Source organism: Bidens hawaiensis, unplaced genomic scaffold (assembly GCF_021521415.1).
Source record: "Bidens hawaiensis isolate Kalapana, Puna unplaced genomic scaffold, B.hawaiensis_p1.1 tig00028455_1, whole genome shotgun sequence".
In the NCBI taxonomy this organism is placed as follows: domain Eukaryota; kingdom Viridiplantae; phylum Streptophyta; class Magnoliopsida; order Asterales; family Asteraceae; genus Bidens; species Bidens hawaiensis.
In genome coordinates this window covers 113,611-133,253 of record NW_027494637.1, presented here as the reverse complement: position 1 = coordinate 133,253, position 19,643 = coordinate 113,611, and the positions used below count along the sequence as shown (strand labels likewise).

At 34.1% G+C, this 19,643-nt stretch overlaps 3 protein-coding genes, 2 non-coding genes and 1 pseudogene across 6 annotated transcripts; 2 read left to right on the top strand and 4 right to left on the bottom strand.

Annotated features, from left to right (window-relative positions):
* The first annotated feature begins 1,849 nt into the window (after positions 1–1,849).
* LOC143577011 (GDSL esterase/lipase At5g37690-like) lies at positions 1,850–3,591 on the top strand (annotated as a pseudogene). Its single transcript, XR_013143036.1, has 4 exons — positions 1,850–2,482; positions 2,575–2,687; positions 2,915–3,164; positions 3,242–3,591. The product of XR_013143036.1 is annotated as a GDSL esterase/lipase At5g37690-like (transcript).
* A 2,899-nt stretch (positions 3,592–6,490) lies between these two features.
* Positions 6,491–6,615, bottom strand: LOC143577021 (small nucleolar RNA SNORD14). The gene has a single exon (XR_013143040.1). It is a non-coding gene; the product is annotated as a small nucleolar RNA SNORD14 (small nucleolar RNA).
* A 52-nt stretch (positions 6,616–6,667) lies between these two features.
* Positions 6,668–6,792, bottom strand: LOC143577020 (small nucleolar RNA SNORD14). The gene has a single exon (XR_013143039.1). It is a non-coding gene; the product is annotated as a small nucleolar RNA SNORD14 (small nucleolar RNA).
* A 3,459-nt stretch (positions 6,793–10,251) lies between these two features.
* On the bottom strand, positions 10,252–10,863 carry LOC143577010 (uncharacterized). Its single transcript, XM_077060966.1, has one exon. It carries the CDS (start codon positions 10,758–10,760, stop codon positions 10,368–10,370), a length of 393 nt encoding a protein of 130 aa, XP_076917081.1. The 5' UTR covers positions 10,761–10,863; the 3' UTR covers positions 10,252–10,367.
* A 2,381-nt stretch (positions 10,864–13,244) lies between these two features.
* On the bottom strand, positions 13,245–14,840 carry LOC143577009 (pentatricopeptide repeat-containing protein At2g13600-like). The gene has a single exon (XM_077060965.1). It carries the CDS (start codon positions 14,828–14,830, stop codon positions 13,247–13,249), a length of 1,584 nt encoding a protein of 527 aa, XP_076917080.1. The 5' UTR covers positions 14,831–14,840; the 3' UTR covers positions 13,245–13,246.
* Positions 14,841–16,664: 1,824 nt separating this feature from the next.
* LOC143576988 (acireductone dioxygenase 3) lies at positions 16,665–18,222 on the top strand. Its single transcript, XM_077060947.1, has 6 exons — positions 16,665–16,817; positions 17,027–17,233; positions 17,333–17,447; positions 17,524–17,648; positions 17,794–17,864; positions 17,958–18,222. Exons 1-6 carry the CDS (start codon positions 16,800–16,802, stop codon positions 18,007–18,009), a joined length of 588 nt encoding a protein of 195 aa, XP_076917062.1. The 5' UTR covers positions 16,665–16,799; the 3' UTR covers positions 18,010–18,222.
* Positions 18,223–19,643: the final 1,421 nt, after the last annotated feature.

Here is a 19,643-nt window from a genome sequence, read left to right as displayed (position 1 = left end):
CTACTTTGAATATATATTTTAAATATTTATTTTCTTCTTTTCCTATAGATTTGCTACAAATTGAACTGACATATTTTTTATTCTTTTATTATTTTTTTATTTCAAAATATTTTTTCAAGTTTTGCTATCAGTTATACAAAATTTGTTTTTAGAAATTTGTTTTTCTTGATTGTTTCCATGGATTTTGCAACATTTTTTAAAATCTTTTATATGTATTTATAAATTTAGTTACAGGTTTTGCCACCAACTTTATTACACAATTTTTTAATTATTTATAAAGATTTACTTTACCGAAATTTGCTATGGTTTCGCTACGAACTTTGTTTGTGATGAAACTTTTGTAGCTAAGTTTTGCTATAGTCAATCCTTTGTTAATTTATAGCAAAGTTGCTACAGGTTTTGCTACCACTTTATTAAAGTTTTTATTTTAAGAATTTTTAAATATTTATTTTCATGAGTTTGCTACGAATAGTTTAAAAGTATTTTTCAAATATTAATTTTCTCAATTTCTCTATAGATTTTGCTACGGATATTGTTACATTTTTTAAAAAGTTTTTATTTACACAAATTTACTACGAATATTGTTACGGGTAGATATAAACTATTTGTCAAATATTGATTTTCTTGATTTTGCTATGAATTTTACTACAGATTTTGCTATGGATTAAGTTTGCAATGGAATATCCGTAGCTAAATCGTAGCTAAATTTTTCCATAGCTAATTCGTAGCAAAATCGTAGCTAAGTTTAAGACGGATTTTATTCGTAGCAAAAATTTCATAGCAAAAGCCTGTTTGTGTAGTAGTGAGTTGTGACAACAACAAACAATACAAAGTTATTATAATATAAGTAATTTGTTTTACATAATTAGACGAATCACGGACTCTCCTAAATTGGTTTGATTCGATAATTTTCCAAAATCTTAGATATGTCCCACACATATAATGTCTCTATTAAACTGATAAAATGTAATCATTCATAGAGAAAATATCAAATAAGAAGTTTGATTTTCTTAAAAAGGCTATGAAAGATGGTATATTTGTCTAATACGTTAATATCGAAAACCCATTTAATTTAATTTCAAAAATCCACTTAATTAAAACCCACTTAAATTTTCACTTATCTCCTACAATCATCACCGCCCACCGCCACCACCTTGCCGGAAAAGTCTTCGGAAATTAAAACACAATGTAAAAAACACAATGGATTCAACACTATGAAAATAAAAACACAATGACAAAAACACAATGAAAACACAATGTAAAAACACTATGAAAAAATAAAACACAATTGTATAACACAATTATAGTAAAACACAAATTGTAAAAGCCCACAAAATATTTTTTTTTATTTTTATAAAGCAATATGTCACTCATATAAAAGATAAAAAAAAACACTCGTTTTTATGGTGAAATTGTTTTGAAAAAAAAATGTCGTATAAAAAAGTTATGGACGTTTTAAAATGATGGGGGAATTTGACATGTGTCTTGCATGTGCAAAGAGAAAGTCAACAAATGTGTTATCCCTATTATGCCCTTACCCTTGTTTTACACTTGATAATCTTTTTAATCTAATCTCAACCATTCAATTTTAAAATGAATGGACAAGATTATTTCATATCCTTTCTAGAAAAACTAATTTTCTTATTATAACCCAACTCATCATTCATATTCAAAAAAATTATATATATATCAAAAATTGAGGACGAATTGTAATTAGCAATATTTATATTGAAAGTGCTAGAAATTAAATCATATGTTATCACAAGTATCTAGTGTATAGTCCAAATTTTAATTTCCAAACCAAAGTAAGAAAACCTAGCTAAAATCTCCCAACAAAACCTAGCTAACCACACTGACTATCCTCACTAACGTCAGATGGCCAACACCACCAACTCTCTCTTCAACAAAATACTATAAAATCATGCATGCCACCAAAACCAACAAACAAGACTCAGTTAACCATGGCTATACTACTACTAGCTCTAGTAGTTATCGTGGCCGCAAATGCAGGCGTGTCAGCTGATCAAACTAATTTAGCCACCGCTCCTTCACTCGTCACCTTAATCTTTGGTGATTCTTTAACAGAAGTCGGCAACAATAACTACTTGACATATTCTCTTGCTAGATCAGATTTTCCGTTCTATGGTATTGATTACAAGGACCAAAAACCCACTGGCCGGTTTAGTAACGGACGGACCATTGGTGATATTATATGTACGTTAACTACCATGCATGTTACTCACTTTTTTGCATTATAAGGTGGTTATTTTAATGTTGCTTTTAGGCAATCATTTTTTTTCCCAAAGCGAACTCATGCAAGTTCTCGACAATTTTTTTGGAGTTCGCTAATGTGACAAGCGAACTTTGGCAAATTCACTTAGGTGGCATGTGAACTCCATAAACTTACAAAGATTCAAGGCAAAGATAGGAGAACAAGCTGCCAATAATCTGTTAAATGAGGCAATCTACTTCATTGGAATCGGTACAAAGATTAGAAAAAGAAAGAAAAAGAAAAAAACCATGTTTCTAAGAATTTTGGAAGGTCACAAGTTAATGTTTGGTGGTTTTCTACAGGTAGCAACGATTACATCAACAACTACCTGCAGCCGTATCTTCCAGACAGACAACAGTACACCCCGGATGAATTTCTAGCGGTTTTAAACTTGAAATTAGCCGAACAATTCACGGTAATAATGAAAACTGGGGCGAAAGCACACTATATAAAACAAACAAGTATCACCTACGATCTAATATGTCGTAAAGATTGGTGTGGGTTGATTTCAGTGGCTTGATGCCTTGACGACCAAATTACCAATGAGTTCTAATTAAAAAGCTAAAGCAACCTTTTTAAGACGAAACTAAAAATAAATTACGCCGATGGACAACTGATTTTTTTTGTTTTTGGTGGTGAAAGAGGCTTTACTTGCTTGGGGCACGAAAGATGATTTTTCATGGACTTGGGCCTCTCGGGTGCATTCCATCGCAACGAGCTAAATCAAAAAAGAATCAATGCTTACATCAAGTCAACGAATGGGTGATTCAGTTTAACTCCAAAGTGCAAAAGTTGATAAACCTCCTAAACATCAAGCTCAAAAACGTGCAACTTACGTTCGCGGATACTTACCAAGATGTTCTAGATTTGGTCGACAACCCTTCTAAGTATGGTAAGACCTCATAGCCCAAAAGGCAAGAGTTCTTAAATTTCTAGAGTGACATTTGTTGTATGTGTGTTGATGTTTAGGCTTTAAGGTGTCCAATACGTCATGTTGCAACGTGGATACGACTGTTGGAGGATTGTGCTTATCGAATGCAAAAGTGTGTGAAAATCGTAAGGAATACGTATTTTGGGATGCCTTTCATCCGTCTGATGCTGCAAACGCAATTTTGGCTGATCGTTTCTTTTCAAAACTGTTCGCTACGGCTAATGCTTCTGCGAATTTTACACCAAACCATAAGGGATAGAAGTAATATGATGATGCATATCATGTATCATGAAAGTATAAAGATAAAGGACACAACCTTTTATACATATACTGGAAGCCTACAAATTTGAGCACTTGCTTAGTGTATGGTCAAGGAAAATAGTTGTTCTTCGTGTACTGATCAATCATATAACATAACTGCCTTCTTAATAAATAACATAACTGCCTTCTTAATAATTATATGAAATTTATAAATCCAAAATCCAAATGCAATTTGAGAATCCATAGTTTCATGTTTGTGTTATCTTTTCTCTAGTAGGAAAAATGTCACATAATAAGTAGTAATCAGAAAGATGAGTCAGGATTTACAATATATGTAGATGCAATTTAAAATAAAAAATCATTAATTATATTAAAAATCAAATAAAAAATAAAATCCACGCTACCACTCCACATCAACTTAAAAATAAAAAGATAAAAAGGTTTTCTTCATTAACACTTTATAAACTTGATTACTACTAAATTAAAAAATACTTCATACATGTAAAATTGTTATTAAAAAATTCAATACCTTCCATATTTATTAAAAGGTTACAGGCTAAAATAGTAACCAAGTTTATATCCTACCCAATGAAAAATATTTAGATTATTTCAACAGGAATAATTATTTCAGTTAATTAATAACAAAAGATCATTTGCCAATTCTCAATTTATGAGACTTGCTAGTGTTTTTCCGTTACAAAACAAGCGAGTATCAATGAAAGTATTGACATCAGTTGTGAAACCCAAAAACAAACTAAAAAGGAAATATAAGACCATCTCCAACAGTTTTTGGTTCAAACAAGTCATATCACTGTCACATCAGTTTTTTTAAAAACCATCTTTTTATTCCAACAATACATCTTCTCAAACCATCTTTACATATCCACACCATCACTTACTTTTACATTTATTTTAAATAAGAATTTCACAATACTATATAATATTTATTTTTTATATTTTTTATTTAAATAAATAGCAATATAAAAAATTTTAGGAAAAAGTAGATTAACTAAAATATAACAAATAGATAAACAAAAAAATTACATAATTTAAAATGCCAATTAATAAATCGATAATAAAATCGTTAAAAATAAATAATAAAATCAACTTAAGCGTTGTAAAATCGATAATAAAATCGTTAAAAACTAGCCGTTAAAAAATATAACCGCTAAACTAGTCGTTACGTAAAAAATACACAAACAAAAAGACATGATTTTTGAAATAAATATAAAAATATGTATATATGTATAATATTTTAATTATTTTATAAATATAAATATGTGTGTGTGTATGTATTTATATGTGTGAGAGGAATGAAAGATGTGATGTTTGGGGCCCACAATGATTGGTTTTTATTGGTTTGAAAAACCAAATCTCAAACCTTTGTTTTTGATTTGAACCAACTACTCCAATGGTTTAGAAGGTTTTTGGCTTGGTTTGAACCTAGAAAAAGTAACCATTGGAGATGGTCTAAGTATATTCAGCAAACTCGATGTGTTTAACAAAACAGGTGGTTGACACATAAAACAGGTTGACAAAAAAATTTCTACGATTATGGGTTTTCTTGTTACAACTCCATAAACATTAAACAAAGACAACTAAATTAAAAAAACCGACAAAAAAAAAAACCTACGGCCCTTCCCAACCCCACTTGTCGCATATCTCGCGTTTTCGTTGAAGTAGGAGCGATTTAACGGGTTCATCAAGATGGTCGTGCGGTTGTAGGAGGATTTGTAGATTGGCGTTTTTTTGTTTTTCATTCAAATGGTTGATATACGCTTCCTCACGCTTCATTTTTAAAATATGAGCCTCTTTCCTAAACTCCTTCTCGGCCATTTCCCCCATCCTAGCCGACTTGTATTCGGCGAAGTTTTCGGCCACCGCTTCCTTTCCAAGTCTTGACGGTTCCCCACTTTTCTTGCGATTCGGCCGTGTGGGTGTGGGTATGTCTTCGTCGGGATTGTCTTCAGGTTCTTCGTTCAAGTTCATGTTCGGCATGTTGCATGACAAGCCGCCGGTAGACGTCGTGTAGTCCCCGGACTCGGAAGTTTTTGATCTTTTTGAACAAGATCCTTTCTTCCTTGGAGCCGTTGGTCCCTTCAAATCGACCAACGGAATCGGTACCCACTTCGCGTGACGTCTCGCAACCTGCCACGCATCCAAGTGGGGAAAATCCTTAACTTTATAAACTGAGACATATTCGCGCAAAGCGTTCGTTATCATAGTCGCCTCGCTCGCTCCGCTTTGTGGAGTTCAGGTCTACAAAACATTTAGAAAAAATATATTTATAACAAATTGTAAAAATACCCCACCAAGCATGATGGCCATCACGCAAATTTGATTATTGCGTATTGTGTCATGTTAAGTGCTTCTGGTCATTCATCACTAATCAGTAACGATGTGTGACTTGATATCATGAGGTCTATATATAGCATAGCGGGTTTGGTTATTTAATTTAATTATCATGTCTGTAGTTACAAATAATTAACAAATTTCTAGATTGTACATACAAAATACAATGGAGTCTTAGCATTGCAGATAATAAAATTTTAGGCATTTCATCTTCATCCTAGTCATTTTTGGGCGTTCTCATCCATGCATCTAGTTTATAATCCGACACAAAACAAATCTTGCATTGCTTGAAGAATTCAACTTCAGAACATGTTTGATGTCTCACTCTCACCGGAGTATACCTCAAGAGTTCAATTGCTGTCTAGAATCATGTTTGAATACATATAAGGCCGGGTATAAAAATCAAATGAAAGGTGAAGAGCAATGTGCCAGTGGCTTAGAAAATAATTAGACGACTAGGTCCATGGTTGTAAATATCATTCGTCAATTAATCCTCATTTAGAACAGAAACATACAATTTTGGTATATACATACAACAATAATTTGATTATTGAAACCTCAAGTGTAAAGAAAACAGTCACACCAACTCTAAATATTTTCAAATAACATTACTTAATAAAAAATGTTATTCCCAGTTTAATCAAATAACAAAAGTTGCTAAGAAAAGAAATTAAAGTTTCAGACATCCAAGGAAGGAATAAAGCAGCATAAACTCTCAAGCCTGGCGAAGGCGAAAGTTCTTAGTCGGCCACTGCGAATGTCTCTGAGAAACAAGCCTTTGGATTTATCATCATCAACACTTTAATTAACAAACACTAAAACAAAATAATAACAATAATAATAATATTCAATGCCTCAGACATCCAAGGAAGGATAAAGCAGCATAATCTCTCAAGCCCGGCGAAAGGCGAAAGATCTCAGGCGGCCACTGCGAATGTCTCTGAGAAACAAGCCTTATATATAATCATCATCAGCATCAATATTATCAAATTATTAATTACTATAATACATAGAAGTGTAAATAATATTTGCTCTCAGGTAAAGGCCAGGTTTTTCCACTTGCGAAACTCAATGAACAAATGATCTTCAACCGGATTTTAGTAAAAAATTAAGCAGACTCCAGTTTAAATTGGAATCTGTTCAACTTTTATACTCAATCCGATTAAGCTCAAGCGCATTGGCTTCTGTTCGGTGTGGTTAAAGCAAAATGAATCATCATTGAGCAGATATTATTTGATAAAATATGTTGAACCTACGAGAAAACGCAAAAATCCACTGGATCTAAAGGAACCTGCATGTCCATGAGGCTCTTAATTGGTTTTTGCATCTGTACGAGTTCCATCTGATATTGAGAATACAGATTGAATCATCGTTCGTAACATGCAATTGAAAACGAAATTGAATTGTGATGAGATTGAAGAGTTGAATGAGAATATTAAGAAGATAAACTGATGAAGAAACGGTGTGAAATTGTTGTTGATTTGATGGGGGTGAAGGAGGTGTATAAATAAGAGGCGTTAGGGTTTTGTTAAAGATATGATACCCAAAAGCCAGCCCACAAAGCCCAATCCGATGGATTTGGTTAATATTTATGGAGATACATCATACATTTGCTCATAACTTGCTTGATATTATTATGTATCTTAATTTTTTTTGAACGGCCAACTAAGTAACGCCGGGTATTCCGTACGCGGCTCCCATTGGCTAAAGGTAGCCCGAGCCGGCCACTAGTCCGGACGGACGGAGCCCTAGCGGTCCACCTGTTGAGGGATTCACCGGATAAAACCCGACCCAACGCCCGCCAAACGGCACGACAGCGAGGAGCCGGTAAAACCGGGTGAGATCAGGACTCGAACCATGGCAAGCCAGGGTCATCCTTCATATCTCCCATATAAATTGGTAATAGTGAGGTTTGAACCACATACCTTTCACTAGTAAAGTGAGTGTTCTACCATTGAGCCACATCCAATTTATAATCTTACATTAATAATAATAATAATAATAATAATAATCTTTTTGTAGTACAATAACAACTTGAAATTCTATCATGCCTTCGGATGAGTGTTTACAGAGGATGTCGTGATGGCCTTAAATAAAGGTTTTTTCCGGATTGAAATACGAGTGTATGATTAATTTAGTCAGTAGCTCATCTGAATTATTTGAGCTTTTGGTTATTAACCAAACAGGTTATTATCAAGAAATTTAGTTGAATTAATATCTGAATTGGTTATATTTTTCGACGTGATTTATTAATCAATAAGAACAAGGTTCTCTCACTCGTTTGAATTCAAAACATTTAAAACTAAATACGACCATCAAAGAACCCTAGCATAGCCATATTTTCTTTTACAACTTCTTTGAGGCCAAAAACCATCAATCGAAGAGCTCAAGTGTCACGAGCTTCATCTTACAACTTCTTTGCAGTCATAAACCATCTAACGAAAAGCTCAAGTGTAAAAAATTTCATTTTAGAATCTCTTCCAACTACAAACTTGTAGGACTTTTGTATACTTTTTGGAAATAATTTTATGGGTTACAAAATTTAGAACCAGTTTATAAAACTCCAACCATGAGTCCATTTGGAAGAGATGTTGAAACCAAAATAAGAGGCGCTAGGGTTTTGGTATAGAGATGATAGCCAAGCCAGCCCACAAAGCCCAATCCGATCGGTTTGGTTAATATTTATGGTTATACATTTTAATTTTGGCTCTAACTTACATGATATTATTATGTATCTTAAATTAATAATAATAATAATAATAATAATAATAATCTTTTTGTAGTACAATAATAACTTGAAATTTTATCATGCCTTCGGATGAGTGTTTACAGGTGATGGCCTTAAATGAGGGTTTTTTCCGGATCGAAATACGAGTGTATCTCGATATGATTAATTTAGTCAGTAGCTCATTTGAATTATTTGTTGGCCATTAAAAAAAAGTTATGATTTTAAAAATTACATCATATATTTTTCATATACCGGTTATATGGATATGAGATTTTGGTTATTATCAAAAAATTTAGTTGAATTAATATCTGAATTAGTTATATATATCGACGTGATTATTAATCAATAAGAGCAAGGTTCTCTCACTCGTTTGAATTCAAAACATTTCAAACCAAATACAACCATCAAAGAACCCTAGCATAACTATCTTTTACAGCTTCTTTGAGGCCAAAAACCATCAATCGAAGAGCTCAAGTGTCACGAGCTTCGTCTTACAACTTCTTTGCAGTCGTAAACTATCGACCGAAAAGCTCAAGTGTAACAAAATTCATTTTAGAGTCTCTTCCAACTACAAACTTGTAGGGATCTTGTATACTTTTTGGAAATAATTTTAGCAATGGGAGACTTACGATTTACACAATTTAGAAACAGTTTATAGAACTCCCACCATGAGTCCATTTGGAAGAGATGTTGAAATTAAAATATAAAACCAAGATTTAAGATTTCACAAATTTCATACCCCCCCCCCCCTTCTCCTTTCAAGTGGTGGAGATGGTTTTGTTATCTTCATAGCTAAATAAATTGTGACTAATTGGTAGTTAGTTACCGGAAAGAATCTCCGAAGCAGAGTTCATTCACCTACAAGGGCATTTGGAGTTGGTTGTTGTAACAAGAACCGAGGCTAATTCTGATAGGACACAATACCTGAAGATTTCAGGAGTGTTTTGGCGAATCACCAATATGTACCACACGGTTCTCACAATCAGTTGAGCAACCGCATGTTCTCCAAAATTCTTTTATAAACTTCATAAAATAGGTGACCTTTGCATGGTTCAAGATGCTACTCATTTTTGGCCACCAAAGGGCATTATTGGCGACGAAGAAGATGCGCAAATCATAAAAACTGAAAATTTACTCTAATCCAATCAGATTATTTACCAAAAATAACCACCACAACTTCTAAATTTCATAAAATGTCATGGCAAAACACATCATTACCAAAGACCAGGTTACAACACTGTCACAAGTACTTTGCATCATTTTACCTATCTTATTAGCTTCTTCGATATCAACAATCGATTACACGGTACTTCAAAATTAAACACCTAACTCGATCAAATCAGAAAACCTCCGGTAATCACATAAGAACACAGTGTGGTTGGGCCTTGAAGATCATTAATTTTCAGGCTTTGTTTATCTCTGTTGCAAGGTGGGTACATGTTTGGCAGTTGATATGTTGACATATCCATATCCATATAGTTTAACAAACATTTGGGGCTTATTCGGTGAGACCGGATCCAGTTGATCCCCAACCCGTAAACACACATAAATATATTTAATTAAGATGCTAAACATCCCAACCGGACTAGAAGGCGAGGAATTGAAACGTACACAAAGAACCTAAGCATTGTTTCGTACTTTCATTTGCAGCCTAATACACAAACACTTCATATCATTCATATAAACTGATTTATAAAACAAACATTAAAACATTCAAACACATTAAAATGATAATAGAAATAAGCCTTAAATTAACACTACTAGTATAGTAGAATCCATCCAATCCACAAAGCCTCAAGTCGAATAATAATAATAACAAACATTTACTCCTTGCTCTTGAGCTTCTGAATCCTTTGATTAAGCTGATCAACCCGAACCACGAGCTTGGTAACCGAGTACAAGATCCAGTAAAACACGAGAGCAGCAGCGATCAATAAGGCGTTACGCTGGTTCTTCATGATGGATTTCTGGTGACGGAGGTGTTCGGAAGGGGAGCAATCGACTGCATCGCAGCTAGGTCTGGTTTCGTACTTCCAGTAGATGTCTAGTAACAGGAAAATGCAGAATGGGACGACGGAGAGGAAGGGTTTGAGGAGGCTGGTGGTGACGGCGAGTAGGCCTTTGCGGAGGGAGTCGAGGCCTGGGAGAGTCAGGAGGATGATCATTACGGCTTCGGCTGCCGCGGCGTACCCCAGAACCACCCATTCTAACGCCATTGTTGGTGGATTGGTGAGGGTTTGATGGAGGTAGGTGGATTAGTGAGTAAGTAATTAATTGGGGGAGAGAAAGTGTGGAGCATGTGCGACTCGTGTTTATAGCTACCACGCGGTTTTAGCTGTAGTTGTTATTGTTAGTATTTTACTTTTGAAATGAGGTGCCTAGTTATCTTTAGAAAACGGTACACGATATCAAATCGTTAGGCTTTCTTTCAATTCAAAAACTTGTTATGGAAAGATTGTTGTAACTTTCAATTGTAAATTTTTTGTTCGTTTGTTTGTTTGTTTGGTTTTCTAGCTTCTTACTAGTTTTTTTTTAACAAAATTCGTTGTTAAAAAAAAAGATATTTTTCTTTTGAATTTTTGTTATGGAGAAGAATGAAATATAATGTAATTAGGGTTGACGGCCTCGATTAGTTGCCAGGGTGATCCGGGTAGTGTGGGGAAACCATCCTCTTTTGCCAAGTAGTTGTAAGCAAAAACTCTACTTAGAGCTGGATAGTTGAGATTAGAATAATAAAAATAATTTATATTATTATTTATTATAGTACCGTAAACCATTTAAACCACCTTCTCTCTCTTTGATTTGTACTACCTTTTTATTAAATGAAATTATGTTTTTTATTTAAATAATTTAATAAAAACTTAAAAAAAATAAATAAATGTTGAGTAAGTAATTTGGTTGAGTGGAATCATCCTCTAATTTGAGTAGTCTGAAATAGTTTTGGACTGTTTTGAGATGACATTTACTAGTTGGTTGAGTGAGTAGTTCGAATGAGCGGGTAAACCATTCCCTCAACCTTACATGGGATTTTTTTTATTAACAAAGTTATATAAATGTTAAATAAGAAGGGATAGTTATCTCACAAAATGTTACTCTAGATAATATTTATTATATTTTAATAGCAATGTTAGTTAATTGGCACGTTCGATTACACTTGTTCTTTTCACTCCCTTTTGCTTTTCACGATTCTTCATATTCTATTTTGTCCTCACCCGTCTAATCTTTCGCCAAATTTGTTTTAGGTCAAGTGATTGTCTTTGATCTTTCGCCTGGCGCCAATTCGGTTTATGCCAATGCTTAACAGAAAGAAGATTGTGAGGGTATGGGGCCAACTCAAAACCAACCAATCATCCATTTTATTTCATTTTTAGTTAAAACCACTACACTTATGTAAAAATGTGGTTTATTTAAAGTCTTACCAACTACGTGATAGTATCATGACACTTTTAACCATGAAGACATAGCCCAACAAGTATCAATATTTCCTCAAAACCATCCTTGAACCAACAATCAAATGAAATGAAAAACCAGTAGAAAAACTCCATTTTGATTTCTTCAAGAATCCTTTCCCTTGATCTTTAACGCCCTTTAAACACATTCATTCATGTCTTTCCATAACACCCAACAAGTTGTATACACGATGGCCAACTAAACCTTTCTTGTTGTACTTTAAACCAATGTTGTAAAAGTAGGTCTACAAGGCCGAGTACTCTCGGAGTACTCGCTACAAGGTATGGTGCCGAGGGGAGTTTCTTTAAATCCGCCTAGTTACTAAAAGTTGTTTAAAGGTGGTCAATATCAGCCAGAAATACATCTAGTCGGTTAACTTGGGCCTATTTTAACTTAAAAAATACAACATAATTCGTATTTCTATAGTATTAAACAATTTTTAGAATAATTTAGTATTTAACAAAGTATTTCTCTTATTTATATTGATATTCACTTATTTTGTTATAAATATTAGTAAACTTATGATATTTGAAATATATATATTACCCAAAAATTAATTTTCTTTATATATATCATGTCCGAGTACTCTCCGAGTACCCCTTCCAAGGGGGTCGGCCGCCTAGGGACCGCCTAGCGACTTTTGCAACATTGCTTTAAACCTGTGCTTTTGAGATGGACTTCTTATAAAACACCGTGTCAGTATATTAAAACACAAGAATGAAAGATTGAACGCATTCTCATTTCAAGGTGGCATCACGTGATTTATTATAAACTTATCGTGCACGTAGAGTTACAGACTAAATACTTGTCTAAATTGATCAATTATGAAGTCGGTAAGTGATGTTAAAAAACGACCTTACTTACCCTGTAGAATAGCTATGTTTTAGTCATTCAAATCAATTGAAACCGGAAGTAGTTATTAATGATAAAAATAATATGCACAAATACAAGGCAATAGATATATACACCCACAATTATCCATTTTCCTTAATGGCTAGTCAAAATCTAGAGATGAAATCAAGAAGAATAACATACCTTGCCTACTAGTGTTCAAATCAGCATAAATCTTGGTTTAAAAAAGCAAGAGGTGCTCCGAGGCACGAACATCACGTACGCGAGGTGTTGCTGTGTGTACAACCAAGTAAGCTTTATTTAAACCAGAAGCTGCATCAACCTCATTTGTTTTACATATCAACCTTTTTAACAAGTAAACCTTTGATAATTTCTCCAACCCTTTGGTTGTTTTTACCTGTCAGCCTCCTACATACACTAATTTTGACCACCCTGCTAAAGTTTTTCTTACTCCATTTTCATTCATTAACTTCCTTACATTTTGAACTTCATCCCATAAACCAACACTAGCATAAATATCTGCTAAAATCAAATAAGGTACCGGACTATGTGGTTCAAGTTCAAACAACTTATAAGCAGCTTCTCTCCCAAACTCCACATTTCCATACTTTTTACAACAACTCAGAATCGAACACCACATAACCGCATCTGCATCAAATGACATTTCTGTAATTACCCTTCTTGCCCCTTCAAGATCCCCTTTTCTTGCATAAAGATCAATCAAGCACGCGTATTGATCAACTTCAGGAACCAAATCATAATCTAGTGTCATCTTTTTGAAATAACCAATACCTTTATCAACAAGTCCACAGTTCTTGCAAGCAGTCAACACAACTGTAAAACACACGTGATTTGGAAAGAATCTTTTTTCTAGTACTAAACGGTCAAAGATTTTCAAAGCGTCTAAACCTCGACCACTCTGCGCGTACGCGGTGATCAGTGAAGTCCATAATATGTTGTTTTTGTACCCCGTTTGGTCAAAAACACAACAGGCTTCATCAATGTTACCACATTTTGAGTACATGTCGATCAAAGCACCAACCACAAACGAGTTCTGATCCGAACCCATTTTAATTACCAAAGCGTGTATTTGTTTTCCTTGCTGCACGACCGTCAACGCCCCACAAGCATCCAAAATACTGGTCAAAGTATGTTGACTAAGACCCGCGTTTTCGCTATGCATTTTCTTAAAAAGTTTCAATGCATCTTCACCTTGTTGGTTATGAGAGTATGCTGATATCATAGTGTTCAACACAACATCACCATCTCTAATTATGCATGATTCAAACAACACGACAACTTTATCCATCTTCCCACATTTTGAATAATAATTAATCAAACAACTTATCACAAAACTGTTTCTTTCATGTCCCAGTTTACCAACATGTGCATGAAGCAACTCACCACACTTAAACACCGATTCTTGCTCGGTACATGCGCTAATAACACTAACATAAGTGAAACAATTCGGTCTAACGCGTGTCATCAACATTTCTTTAAATAAACAAAGCGCTTCTCTTCCCCGCCCGTTTTGCGAAAGCCCACATATCATAGAAGTCCATGACACTTCATCATGCAACTCCATTCCATCAAACACATTTTGCGCATCACCCATTGAACCGCATTTGGCATAAACGTTCACTAACGAGCTGTTTATGTACAAATTCTGGTCAAAACCTATGTGAATTATCTTGGCATGAATCTGAGAACCTAGGTGCGAGTTTAGTGTCTTGGAACATGAATTAAGAGCAGTACAGAGCTCATATTTTGTGGGTTTCTTGCCTAGATTGTTTTGCTGGATAAAAGATGTTAAGGGTTGGTGATCTTTGTCATTTATAAAGGTTGTATGTCTTTGGGGACTTTTATCAAACACCTTGTGGGCATTAAAAGAAAACCCCCGAAATATGACCATGCCAGTTCTTTTTAAATGGGAAAGATGATTATGTGTTGTAATGTGATTCAGAGAACAACTGGTGTAAAGCATTGTGCAGCTTTGAATTTTTTACGGAAAGCTCATGCGTACCGGTTATAATATAAGTAAATAAATATAATTGAGTATACTGATAGCGATAATAATCTCAACTGGTTTTCCTTCTTTGTGTGTGTATGACACCAGGCAATGGAGGTTTGACGTATTGGGCGTGTGTGACGGGGAATATGAAGGTGTAGCTGCAGAATTAAAGATCGGCCCTCGTGAAAAAACTAGATCGAGATGCTCGGCTAGTTTATACTCCTATGGATCGTCATATCCATTAAACTGATTAAAGCCGTGTAAAAATAGGCCTTTTTTAACCATAAATTTATTATTTTTTGTGCCTTGAACCCGAGATCTTTAAGCGTTTAAGAGACTTTGCTTTTGCAAATGATCAAATGCATAAAATGATCACAATGACATAGTTATTTTGACTTTGAAATATGTGAAAATTACCATTTTTCTGATTTGTTAATCTATAACATGGCGCTAATTAACTTGGATTTTAGTTCGAATCCATATTTAAATACATTTTATACGCCCCGGGCCAAATTTTATAAGCTTTTGAACTTTTTTAAAACCCTTTGATTCCAATCTTTACACTACGTTTGATTAGTAAAATAATGAATTTGAATCTAAAGTTTGAGTCTAAATATGTTAGTTAACTAATACTAATTACATACTAGGATTTAGACTCGCGCGTTGCGCTAGGTTTTGAAGATGAAAATGTACATGTATAGAAATATTGCATTGTAAGTTATATAATATTAAACGTTCTTACAGAGGGAACCAAAAGGAGCCAACGTTACATTATATTCTAATTTTAAACTACATTCTAGTACAAAGTTTCCAGCCCATGTTAGTCGGAAGTCATTGGTCATTTCATTCTTGTGTCGCCTTCACCTGTACCTGTCCAAGGAAGGGTTTTGTTATAGTGGTTTAGTTACGATTCTATGTATAGAACATAAAATATTGAATAACAAACAATCTCAAAAATTATAAATGAAAACAAAGACAACAACTCATAGGTGTGTTCAGTCATGTTGTGTTTCTTTTGTTTCATTGGTACCCTTTTAATTATCTTGTGTAGTCAGATGCTCATAAATTATCTTTAAAATGTATTTCAATTTGTGAAGTCTAATTGGAATGTTAACGAGTTTTACACTGCCAACATGTTAGGCCATGATGTATACATTCAAGCTTCTTAACTTCACATATGCACCACATCACCTACTTTATCCCTTTTCACTCCACCTCACCCTGAATTATGTTTCCGAGTTCATTTATAAAGAAAAGGTAAAAAAAAAGTTTTATCCTCTTCTCATTTCTTTTGACATCTTCTTCTTCTCTTCACTTTTCTTTCCTTCAAATCTTTCCAATTTGGAAAGATGTTAATTCTCTTATTTTACTCATAGTTTTCTCTCCTCTTCTCTCATTTTCTTTGCTTTAATAAAACTCGGGAACACTCCTTTTATGTTTTTCTTCCTTAAATGAAACTCGGGATTCCTCATTATCCTTCACTTTCCTCCTTTAAATGAAACTCGAGAACACAAGAAATTGCTTAACCCCTCTTTATTTAATGTAAAATTGATTCTTACATTAACGTTGTTGTGTGTGTAGAGAATTTTAAAACTCAATAACATTTTAGCTCACCTTACATTTAACGCCACATATCCTAACCCATAAAAAGATGAGTGGTACAACACTCGATAAACTTTGGCAACTTTAAAATTCGAATTATTAAATTCCAATAACCCTGTTAGATTCAATGAATTTAGACGTCACCAATGAGCAAATAAATAAAAGGCGTTGAAGATATTGTTCCGTGATTGGCATGAAATACACACACTCCTTATTTTCGAATTTACACATATAAATAATATAATAATTTAAAGAACGGAAAACAACTAGGGTTTTTCTTTCTTCCTGCGTAACTCGAAAGCTAACAATTTTTGTTTCAGTTTCACATTCAGATCAATCCATGGGTTCCGTATCCAAGGTACATCTCTTAATTCCTTCAATTTGCCTTTATCGATTCATTCAATTCTTTGATTTTCTTCTTCTTTTTAATTGTTGTTAATAATTTATGCAGGTTTGTTGTTGCTGTTCCTAAGATGAATTGAATGTATTTTATTAATTAAAATCATGTTCTCATGATTTATTTAGTTAGACAAATAGAATAATAAATTTGGTGTTAATAATGAATAGGATGCTCGGGAGGAAGTGATTCAGGCATGGTACATGGATGATAGTAATGAAGATCAAAGGCTTCCACATCACAAGGATCCAAAGGAATTTGTATCCCTTGACAAACTTGCTGAATTGGGGGTCCTTAGTTGGCGCTTGGATGCCGATAACTATGAAACCGATGAAGAATTGAAGAAAATCCGTGAATCACGCGGATACTCTTACATGGTTTGTTTGTTTAGGGGCTGTTTGGTAGCCTTTTAATCGTCGTAAGACACAGACTAATGGTTCATAGCCTCTTACTGTTTGTTCAATTGGAGTTTTTAGGATTTCTGTGAGGTTTGCCCTGAAAAGTTGCCAAATTATGAAGAAAAGATCAAAAGCTTTTTCGAAGAGCATCTTCATACTGATGAGGAGATTCGCTACATTGTTGCTGGAAGTGGTAAGTAAGTTTTTCTTTTTGTTATAGGTTTACGTTATCACTTCCGGTTTATGTGACATGGTTATCTTGATTGAAGGCTACTTTGATGTGAGGGATCGTGATGAAGCTTGGATTCGTGTTTGGCTCAAGAAAGGGGGAATGATTGTACTTCCAGCTGGTATTTATCACCGCTTCACCCTTGATTCCGACAACTACATTAAGGTACTACTATTATCTACTTACAGCTTATCAATATTTGAACTTGTACCATGTGGTGTATTAGCCTAATCCCTTGAAGGAAAAAAGTAGTTTTAACAGAGAATCAGAAGGCTGTTTCGTGGTTAAAAGTTGTTTATTTTGTTGGCAGGCAATGCGGCTCTTTGTTGGTGACCCTGTTTGGACTCCTTTCAATCGACCGCATGATCACTTGCCTGCAAGGTATCGCTCTCTTCTTTTTTGCTTTTACTTTTCTTACTATGTATCAAAATACATAAATAAATGTGTGTAATGGACAAATATTGTTATCTGCAGGAAGGAATATGTTGAAGCATATGTGCAGAAGAAGGATGTTGCTGCTGCTTAAGATATATTATTATGTAAAAAAAACTGGAGTTGGAAGTATATAATAAGGGCAGTAGTTTATTGTTTGCTTTGCTGCTGCTGTATCTTAATGTTTTACAATATGTTTGTTTGTTTGTGTTATGATACCATAAAAGCGCTTATGCTTAATGATTGTATATTACTTATTGGGAGACTTCCCCAAACTCCACTATAATTAAACTTGTTTGTTCAAATATCATATAGGTGCTTCTTGGCAAGTTATCAAAATAATAATAAAAAGAAAAAGTCGTTGACAGGCGGCTAATACTAATCTAATAACTGAAGTAGTCATTGTCTGATCAGTTGGCTTGGACACCGAATCGTTTGTGCCTGCGTTTTGTCTCGTGTTAAATGGAATCCCTTGGTTATGTTGCACCCCGACTTGAGTCCACACATATGCTTTTCTCTGTTGTAACCCAAGAAATTGGTTTTGCCACAACATTAAGGTTGTACCCTTCATCCTTTACTGCCACCGACCCGGGCTGGCTTTCAGGTAGCCTGTCCTCACCGTGCTCATGGCCTGGCTGCCCTGCTAGTGATAGCGGAATGGAAATTATCCCGTTCTATGTTCAGAGACTTGGTTGGATGTAGGATCTACTCCACAAGGAGGGCACGGACATAGATTATTTCATCACGATCTCTCTTTTTGTATCGCTAGGAATACTTAATGCCACATCGCCAACTAGCGTTACCTGCGGTTTGAGTCTGATGTAGCTTAGCACCGGGGACATGGCATGGGTTTGTTGGTGCACATAAGACAATTTTGATGATAGTAAAAATGATAAACGTTAAGTAAAAGTGGATTAACTTGCCAGCAAGGCTTCTCTCCTTCCTTTTTGCGTTTGTTTATCTTACTACGTCTTTTTTTGTAAACTGAAAATTAAAAAAAGAATAGAAAAAAAAAGGTTCATTCTTTTCAACTTTATAATATAAAAAAATGGTTGAAATCATCTCTTTTAATATTATACAAAAAATAATAACAAAATTTGTATGTAGGTTGTATAATTTCTACACATACCTACCTACACATGTGTAGGTAAATGTTTAAAAGTGAAAACGAAAAACATACGAACAAATTAGTTTAATGTTTTTTTATGTACATAAGAAGTAAAATGTTAACCATTGATATGAACATATATACATAAGAAGTAAAATGTTAACCATTTATAGAAAATTTAAACGATGTACACTTGTTCTATTGTTCTCATAACAATTCAGTCTTTTATAATGAACCTTTCCTTTTATAACTAAGTGTGTGCGCGCACACAAACACACAAGGTCTTGACTCTTGAGGGCCAACTTAAGTTTTTAATAAGTCGACTTTTATAAACAAAGGCTTTTATAAAAATTAAAAAGTGGGTCAAATTACGTGAATGAATTTTCTTCTTGGTGTCGCATTTCAAATGAGAAACCAAGTCAAAAAAAAAAAAAGAATCAGTGTGTTCAAAAAAGTGGCATACCATTTTTGAAGATCCACATTAAAGAGAAAACAACTAGTTATTTTGCTGATAATAAAATCTATAATATGCTAGTAAGATCTCGCTAAATTAATCACAATAGAACAATTATATAATAGAGCTATATATATACAGAGATGAAAGGTTGAAGTGGAGAATG

What these genes read in the sequence shown, in the direction of transcription:
- LOC143577010 (XM_077060966.1), bottom strand. Translation starts at nt 10,760, where the DNA reads ATGGCGTTAGAATGGGTGGTTCTGGGGTACGCCGCGGCAGCCGAAGCC.
- LOC143577009 (XM_077060965.1), bottom strand. Translation starts at nt 14,830, where the DNA reads ATGCTTTACACCAGTTGTTCTCTGAATCACATTACAACACATAATCAT.
- LOC143576988 (XM_077060947.1), top strand. An exon ending in CTACATTGTTGCTGGAAGTG is followed by an intron (nt 17,448 to 17,523) that starts GTAAGTAAGTTT and finishes TCTTGATTGAAG; the next exon opens with GCTACTTTGATGTGAGGGAT. An exon ending in CATGATCACTTGCCTGCAAG is followed by an intron (nt 17,865 to 17,957) that starts GTATCGCTCTCT and finishes TGTTATCTGCAG; the next exon opens with GAAGGAATATGTTGAAGCAT.